This window comes from Vombatus ursinus, unplaced genomic scaffold (genome assembly GCF_900497805.2).
Source record: "Vombatus ursinus unplaced genomic scaffold, bare-nosed wombat genome assembly UNPS02005659.1, whole genome shotgun sequence".
Lineage (NCBI taxonomy): Eukaryota > Metazoa > Chordata > Mammalia > Diprotodontia > Vombatidae > Vombatus > Vombatus ursinus.
In genome coordinates, this window is record NW_020945437.1 from 12,512,045 (window position 1) to 12,521,707 (window position 9,663).

Sequence of the window (9,663 nt, forward strand, 5' to 3'; positions counted from 1 at the left end):
TATCAAGATATCTCTACACACACACACACACACACGCACACACACACACACACTCCATCAGAAGAAATGGCTTTCTAACTTAGGTGATCTTATCTATCTCTTTGTCTGTCTGTCTGTCTCTGGTTGGTGGTGGTCCTTTGTTCTTGAAGAGGGCCAAAATGACATCACTATGTGTGTCCAACTGTGGCTGATCAGACCAATATGAACTTGTAATGCTCTACCACAGGTCAGGCACAAATAGTCCATATGAACATTTGTGGTGGATTCTCTGAATTTGTGCATCTAACAAATTTCTTTTGAGCTACTTCAGTTTTGCTTTGATCAAAGAGATCAGTGCCTTTTTCAATGTGGGTACTCCTTGCTGGGCCATCTTTTGCCAGTATCTCCCACATCATGCAATCAATTCCAAAGTTCTTCAGAGAGATCGTCAGAGTGTTATCTATCACCTAAGATCAGCCTTGCTACAATCAGAGTGGTAGAACCCAAGAAATTGGGCCTAAGGTTGGTTTTCTTTTTGGGGTGGGGCTGGTGGTAATGAGAGAATAGCCATTCTGAAACACAAGTCTTAGAACCATTTTGATCTACATGGATGGGGAGGGGATCCTTACTCATGATATCATGTAATCCTTGAACTATGTAAGTGCAGCAATTTTCTGTTAGGTAGGCACCAAGGTGTGTGTCACCTTTTTGATTGTCAACATCATCGTCTCATTTCAAATGGCAGAGTTCTGTCTACCCTCGTGTAAGCATAAGAAGAAATGATCTTGGCCTCTCATATTTCCCCATTGTTTTTGTCAACATTTTGATAGCTTGTATATTGAGTACAAAGCATTAGTTAAAAAGGATATAGGAAAAAGAAAATCCATTGACCTTAAAAAGTTTATCATTTAATGGAAACAGGATGATCACAAATATATATCTTCATTATAACTTTAGAATTATACAATTAAAAGATGGAAACAAACTTGAATTTGGATTAGATAATTTTTCCCATTTTACAGATAATGAAATTGAGGCTCTCAAAGAGTTGAAATGATTTGCTAAGGTTCACATAGGAACTTGAACCAAAATCCTTGGACTCCAAATTCCATGATCTTCTACTAGAGTGTTAACTTGATATTATAGTATTTATTATAGAATAGAAATTCATTATGGAGCAAGTCCATCTTGCACTCCAATTCAGAGTATCTCCTTATTGCAGGGTTCCCTTGCTGCTTGAAACACTAACGCTGCATTCCAGCAGCACTTACCAAGGGACAAAAACAAGTATATGTAAATGACCACGAAGGGATTCACAAGTTTTATAAGATTTCTTCACGTGAACAATGCTGTTTCTGTTACTATGCCATTAATATTTCAAATGAAATAATCCCAGAAAAACAGTAAAGGCTTTGCATTGTTTAATATAAAGAAAGGTAGGATGGAAAGAAGACAGGCTTACCACATGGTAGTAGAAAATTGGTACCTTTTTCATGGGTGTCAAAAAATTATCTTTCAATTGGATGTCAAGTATAAAAAATCCAATGTAAATTGTTTAGTAGATCAATTAAAAGCTAACATTCATAATCATAGGAAGTGGTTTTTAATCAACTCAAATACTCTTCTCTTGGTGCTAAGGCAGAAGGGAAGCAACCTCGGGTATACTTTTCTGGAGCTCACAATTTTCTGTTTTCATTCTATGTGGGCCACCAGCTTTAGGATATTTTTTTAAAAGGCATCTCTAAGAGAAGAGTATGAAAAGGTGCAATAGGCTTATCATCATCATCATCATTTTTTCTTCTGTGTTTGGGGAGCCAGATGGCCTCCTACCAGAGGATCAAGGCACTAAAACGGCATGTGGAGAATGTATGTCTGGATTTACTCTCACTTAATTCCTGTGTTTGGCTATTCTTTGACTCGGCTTTAGGAAGAACACAGAATATTTTTATCTACTTATTTTTCTTTCTCATTGGAGAGCTTAATAGGATGCCAAATATTTTTTCACACAACTTAAAAGAAATGCTTCACTCCTGTCTGTGTAGAGTCTCTAAATACAAATGAGAGAGAGGTTCCTTTTTGAGCTGCCTCATTTACCATCATTTCTCAGGCCCAGTAACTGCTGCCAGTGATTCCATTTGGCTTGATGATAGGAATCTTTACACAGGGCAGCCAGATTCCCCCATGAAAGCAAATACATTTGTATATTTCTCAGTGATTGGTTCAGTTTTCACATGACTAGGACCAAGAAATCAAGTCCATGGACATCTTAGGTCTCTCAGCAACTCAAAACAGTGTTGCTAAGCCACTAGGTGGTTCAGATGACCTTTTAAATCAAATGCAGTTTGCTTATTATGTTGTTTTTGGGATGGCCTTTTTGTTTTGCAAATAACGTAGTGTTTCCTGTTTTTCTTAGGCCTGTGAAATTAGAATGATGATAAAGGTTACTTGTCAATTAAAAGAATCTAACCCTGTGGATGTATAGTTTACTTTTCCATTTTTTTAAATAATTGAAAACCAGAGTCCCTCTTTGTTTTAGAACTCTCTTTGGGTAATTGAAGGAGGCAGTTCCCTTTGTTTTATTCTGTTTTTGTGTGTGACAATAGCAGAACAGTGCTGGTTTTGGAGTGGGTCTTTCTCATGTACTATTGAGTTACTAGTGAGAATTCCTTAGGGAACATGATAATAAGAGAGAATTTGAAAATCATACTTTCAACACTCAATATTGGTAAAGAGCTACTTACATTTACAAAGAGAAAATAAATTTTTCTCAGAAAAAACAAGTTTACTAGCTATATTTTTAATGTTAAGAACTTAGTGTTTATCTAAAATAATTTTCAGAAAGTGATGGGGGTATGGCTCAAATAATGTGATTTGTGTTGATTTTTGCTTTTTACTTCTGAGTAATGTTAGTTTTGTCTGCTACCCATACATAGCAAATGGCTATAATGAAGTTAAGTGAATTGTTTGAGACAAAAGTAAGTCAGTGACTAAATTTTCTTTAAAAAGAATGTAGGTCTGTATTCTATAGGGATAGGCAGTGTGGCTTTGTACATATAATTATCTTTATTTTGCATGATGGTAGTATATACAAACTCAGGTACTTAAAATTTGATTTTGGTCATGAGATGTACATATATAAATATATACACATATTATAGGAATTACTTATCTGACAATTTGACTTTGAAAATTTCATTTCAGGTTTGTAACACTGTCCATAAAAGAGGCATAATTTTAATAGAATTTTATTTTTTTTTTAATTACATGTAAAGATAGTTTTCAACATTCATTTTTTATAAGATTTTGAGTTCCAAATTTTTCTCCCTCTCATCTCCCCTCCCCAAGACAGCAAGCAATCTGATATAGGTTGTAGATGTGTAATCATGTTAAATATATTTCTACGTCAGTCATATTAGGAAAGAAGAAATAGAACAAAAAGAAAAAAACACATGAAAAAAAACCAACCCAAAAAGTTTGAAAATGGTATGCTTCGGTCTGCATTCAGACTCCATAGTTCTTTCTCTTGATGTGGATAGTATTTTCCTTCATGAGTGTTTTGGAATTGTCTTGGATCATTGTAGAGCTAAGAAGAGCGAAGTCTATCATATCCAACAATGTTGCTATTACTATGTACAGTGTTCTCCTGGTTCTGCTCACTTCACTGAGCATCTTTCTAGGTTTTTCTGTAAGTCTTTCCTGGTTTTTCTGAAATCTGCCTGCTCATCATTTCTTATAGTACATTAGGATTCCATCACTATCATCTACCATAGCTTGTTCAGCCATTCCCCAATTGATGGGCATTACCTCAATTTCCATTTCTTTGCCACCAAAGGGGCAAAGGGTATAATCTTACAGAAATTTGAGACCATAGTACAAAAGGTGCCATTCTCTATTTATCCAACAAGGATTTATTAAATACGTTTGTGTACAGGCATTGTGTTAGGTGTAATTCAGGAGGATAGGCACTTCTTAGTTCTTTCAGTAGTGATTTTGGTTGTGTGATACAGTTTGTGTCCATACAATAGTGACTTTTGATATGTTAAGCTAACTGTCTAATGTTGATGTTAAACTAAATGCCTTGGCCTCATTTGCACCATACTTTAACCAGTGTGTAACCAACTCAGAGTAATAATCCAATTTTATTTTTTAAACTTTATTTTGAAATGGATTTTAATATTTTATAACATTTCTCCATAGAAGTTTAGATATAACCCAATTGTCTGACCAAAAAGAGTCTAGAAACTTTCTCAGCCAGCAAATACTTGATCTTTTTACCACATGGAAAGAAATGGCAGCTAAGAGTAGCAGTGGTTTAGAATACAAACTTTTTGCAAAATCTTATGAAGGATGATGGTTAAAGATGGGCCTCAGTTTCCTCATATGTAAAATTATGGTATCGTACTAGATGACCTCTAGGGTTCTTTCCAGCTCTAATTCTATGGTCCTAAGACTATGCACATTTTCACATAATCAAACATTGAGAAGCAGTAGAGAGGAAAACAGATTTAAAGTTGAAAAGTCAACTAAGCAAAGCCTTAGGAGAATGGCTGCATTAAAGGAACAGAATAAGAAAGAGGAACAAGTGATAAGAGTTAGTTAGGAAAATTATGAATAAATGAATGTGTGAATGTAAAAACATTTCTGAAGCTTCTTTGCCAAGCACTGGGGATATAAGAGCAAAAGGAAGGCAGTGCCTGCCTTCAAGGAGCTTATATTCTAATGGGGAAGGCCACATATACAGGGCATTCCATGAATTTTAGTGCAGTTTTAAGCTATTAAAACAACCTTCAGGATTCTTTTAAGCTATTAAAGCTTAAAATTGTGCTAAGACTCATGTGACACCCTGTTTATGGGAAGGGTGTTTGGGATAGTGAGAGGAGCCATAGGGGAACTGATTGACATTCTTTTTCTAGGGAATGGCAGTATTGATTTGATAGCTGTTTAAGAGCTGGACAGTTGAGGTGGGGTAAGAGGAGAGAGGTTATGTTAATGGTGGCGGGGGTAGGAGTGGATGGCAAGAAGATAGCTTTGGTAAAGTGTTGAAGCATGGCTGAGGCTGGCCAAATACAGTGGACTCAGGATAGGAGATACAAAGCTGAGGAGGTTCATTTGTCAAGGATGTAGTCTCTGGAGATCCTAGTGTGTTTCTCTAACCAAGGAAGGACAGAATCCTAAAGAGAAAAGGATTGGTCAAAAGAAAGATCTGGGGGGAATAAGTTCCGAGAAAAACACACTGGACCTGGCAATTAGAAGGTCTTTAGTGATTTTAGAGTGGCTTCACTGAAGTCATTCGGGCAGATGTTAGAGTACAAGGAATTGAGGATTGAGTAGGTAGTGAGGAAGTATGGGCAATGAGTAGAAACTGCCTCAAGAAGTTTAAAGGTTAATAGGAAAAGAGATGAGTTGGGACAATCATTTGAGGGGATAGTGATGTCAAGAGATTTAAAAAAATTAGGATAGAGAAAACTTTTTTCAGGCATAGAAGAAGGAATTTATGAAGAGAGATTGAAGATGCAATAGTAGAAATAGAAAATATTCATTCTTCTATTTGGCTTTTAAAACCCTCTACAACCTGGCTCCAACCTACTTTTTTTGTCTTATTACACATTACTCCCTTTCACATCTACTGTGGTCCAGTCAAAGTGACCTCTTACTTCCTTCACACATGGCATTCCATTTCCTGCCTCTGTGACTTTGCCCTGGACTATTCCTCATGTCTCCTGCGCACTCTCTCTTCTTTGTTTCCTTCAAGATTCAGCTGAAAGGCTGCCTTCCATATGGAACCTTTCTAAATCTCTCCTCACCAGCAGCAAGTGCCTTCTCTCCAAATTCCCCCCTACACTATTTTGTATGTACCTTCATATACAATGGAATGTAAACTTCTTGAGGATAGAAACTATTTCACTTTTATCTCCCCAGTGCCTAGCACAGTGCTTAGTACATGATAGATGCTTAATAAATGCTTGTTAACTGACTGAGAAGAAGAAGGGAGAGATGGAATCTAGGGGTATAAGTGGAGGAATTCACCTTGACCAGACTTAGAACTGATTCTTCCTCAGAAGTAGGGGAAAGTAAGCAGAAGATGGATGAAAACAACAGCTCTTGAGGTGAGGAATAAATTAATTTCTGAGCAACAAGGAAGACCTAGATGAAGTTGTGATTATAATGTAGTTTTTTTTTTTAACCACAGTTACACGTTTCATTGTAGGTTCCTAATACCACTTGGTGGGATGTTAAACTAATCGCCTTTCCCCTCTTTTTCCTGCAGCAATGGTGCACTGGATCCTTGGTATGCAGGTGGAGTGAATGAGAACATCACAGATACTCTTGTCTCAATAGTCATCCCAGATGGGGCCCATCACTTAGATCTATGTGCCAGGAATGCTGATGACCCTGAGTCAGTGCTGTTAGCCCGAACCATGGAAGTTGACTATATGAAGAAGTGGATCACACAGTTTCAGGGTCATCGCTGAAAAGTGATGTGGATGAAACATAATAACATCATGATTTTTTTCCAGACATCACCCCCTGTACTTTATCTGTGCATTCTTTTTCCATTACTAGATTGACGACAAGAGAGGAAAAATACATGTAATAAAATTCCCTCGGCAGGATTTTTATTTTGCAGGTGTTGGACTTCTATATTCCATGTCCATAAAGAGGTCCTTTTCAGATTTTACAAATTGCCAAAAACCTGACCTGGCGTGTCCTCTCTGAACATCAGGGTTCCTGATTGTCTTAGGAAAAAGGGATGATTCTCCTGAGGGATAGCTTGACTAATCTTGGGCTTTTGGTTCCTCACTGGTTGAGTTTTTCGGATCGCTTTGGGGCTACTTGTCTCTTCTCACCAAAGAATTTTGCAAAAACAAACCAACTAACAAGCCAGAAATGGTATTAAGGGCATGGGGGTGATGAAAAAAATGATACCTGCTGTTGTGAAAACGTTCTCAACAGGCCGATATCAGGACACATCTGAGCATGGAAAACGTTTCTCTTGTTCTGAAGTTGTTAACCAAGGATGTAAGTTGGTTTGTGACATTGTAAATAAGGAATAGGGCTGGACCTTATACCTGTTTGTTTATATTAAAAGACATACCAGCTGTCTTTTAACACAGCACATATTTAGTTTGGTTGGTTGTGTGATTTTTTTTTTCTTTTATGTGTTTCTTCCTTCTTGGCCTCTTCTCTTAATTCTGGGATATTTGCCACAGTGGTTCTGCCAGAGAGAGATTTGGCTATTTTCAGCTCCATTTCTCTTTGTTTTTTAGCTCAGTTTTGGGACACTTTTGATAGGCTCTGCTGGTTTAAAAAGAAAAAAAGATTTAACTTTGCTCATTACATTTTTTGAGGGGCTTGCTTGTATATAATTTGGCACATATAGAAGTTTCAATATAGACTTTAAAATTATAAATTAACTATTCAAAATTGGTTACATTTACCTTTCCTTTTTTGTTGTTGGTTGGGGTGATGTTGTGAAAGCCTGGGGTGTTGCAGCACACAGGGGCAGGTGCACAACAAGTTTCCTGTTTGGTATCCAAAAAGGCCAACTGACCAATTCAGAGAGACAGCATTTTTGACATTAATAAATGGCCGAGCTGTTCCTATTTTCAAGCTTTTGACTTCTTTCATGCAGCACTTACACTGAAACCTTTCTTTCTGAGAGCTTTTTTAGGATAACAAATAGGGCTGGATCAAAACCTTTCAAGGGCAGAGAGGGACTCTCTTAACAGCTTCTACTTTGTTGAAAGCCTTTTTCTCTTATTTCTGTTGGTCTCTTTCTTCAGAGTCTTCCCATTGCCCTGCCTTGGGAACAATGTCTGTTCTTTAAAAAATTTACCTCAAGCCTAAAATTTTAAAAATGCCGATTTATGATTCTATCCCAGATATGAGGACAATTGTGTGTTTGTGTGATGTAGGAAATACAAGAAGATAATTGTCTTTTTTTAGAAGCATTCAGTTCCATATTATATTGAATTATTTAGTCATTGGTTTCATTTTAAATTCAGCACAATTCCATTACGTGGGGATCTTATGACCAAAGTGTAACAAGTGCTGTTTTTTGTCACCTATGAGTAGTTATGTAATTCAGAGTTTATAAAATGAAGTTTTTTCGTTATGTGTGTGTGAATGACCCAAGAGAATTTTTATTAAAATGCCCATTTTATACTATGTATTATATCTATGCAGCATATATATATTTGTATATATGAACATATAAATGGGATTTTTAATGAAAAATTTTACCTATCCTATTAACTTCCTGAGAAAATTAGGCCTAAGAAAGTTTTCATTAAAAGTCTCTCTCTCTCTCTTTCTTTCTTTCTCCCTCTTTCTTTTTCTTACCCCCCCCACACTCACATACACCCCCCACGATTTTTAATGAAAATTAAGCCCAAGAAAGCTTTCATTAAAAATCTAATACATGCATACATACACACTGTATATATGTATGTGTGCATACATACATACATACTTATGTATATATGACACATAGCTTAAAACTATCTTTAGAATATTGTTACTTCACCTGATATTATTTAGATTTAGTGGCCTTTGGTGGTGGTGAGGGAGCCTTTAAATAATATTTCCCACAACCTGGTATTTTTGAGAGGCTGCTAGGCATCATAGATAGTATTGGGCTTAGAGATAGGAAGAACTTGGGTGTGGATCCTGACTCAGATGATACTTAATAACTCTCTCACTCTGACCAAGCCTCACAGTTTCCTCACCTAGATAAAATGGGGCTATTAATATTGTAGCATTTATTTCACAGAATTTTTGTGAGAAGCATGTGAAATATGTATATAAAGAACTTTGAAAATCTTAAAAATACTCTAATACCCAGTAAATATTATTTAATCCCCAATAATTTCATAGATTGTTAAATCTTGAAGGGACTTCACGATATGGAATGTTAGAACACAGAATATAGAACATTAGAGCAAGGAGGAACCTGAGATCCATAAATATGCAGAATATTAGAACATGAAACATAGACTATAACAGTGGAATGGGAACTTAGTGATCATTTCATTGGACTACTGCATTTTATGTATGGGAAAACACGCTGAATGAGGTGAAGAAGGACTTGCCCAAGTTACTATTTAGTCTGAATTTTCCTGTATATTTTGTAACAGATGAAAACATTGACTGAAATTTGGTTTCAGTATTCTACATTTAATGTTATTTTTACATGTAACAATAGCTAAGATTTTCACAGTTCTTTTGTTTTGCTATCATTACAAAAATTTGTACTGATTTAATATAATAAGTACTTCCAGTTGACATATGTGATGCTGGAACTTTCAATGGGGAGAAGTCTTTGGAAGAAAAATTATATATATCTACAGAAGATGGGAAAAGTAGACTTTAAATCAGATTTGGCTTATCTGTTATCTTTTAAAGATCAAGAACATCAGGCAGGCCTTTTTTTTTTTTTGGCTTAGAAATAAAATTCAATGAGAACTCTGCACGTAGTACTTTAATAATTCAATGGGTCTGTGATCTTACTGACATGAATACCTTGTTGAGCAGTACAGATTGTGACCCATGCATATTTTTCCATCGTGTCAGATTCTTGTCTGTGTCCTTCCACAAATCTTGCATGCAGAACACACTTAACATTCATTGAATGAATGAGTGAATGAATATCACTTGCTTCAAATTAGATGCTATTTTATATAA

The 9,663-nt window shown here is 36.1% G+C and overlaps 1 protein-coding gene across 1 annotated transcript in view; it reads left to right on the plus strand.

Moving 5' to 3' along the window:
* The window catches only part of PRCP (prolylcarboxypeptidase), a 70,276-nt gene extending 63,172 nt beyond the window's left edge, over window positions 1-7,104 (plus strand). Inside the window, exon 9 of the mRNA XM_027848196.1 lies at window positions 6,248-7,104. Coding sequence (XP_027703997.1) covers window positions 6,248-6,452 — 205 coding nt within the window. The 3' untranslated portion in view covers window positions 6,453-7,104. The remainder of the gene's footprint in view (window positions 1-6,247) is intronic.
* Window positions 7,105-9,663: the final 2,559 nt, after the last annotated feature.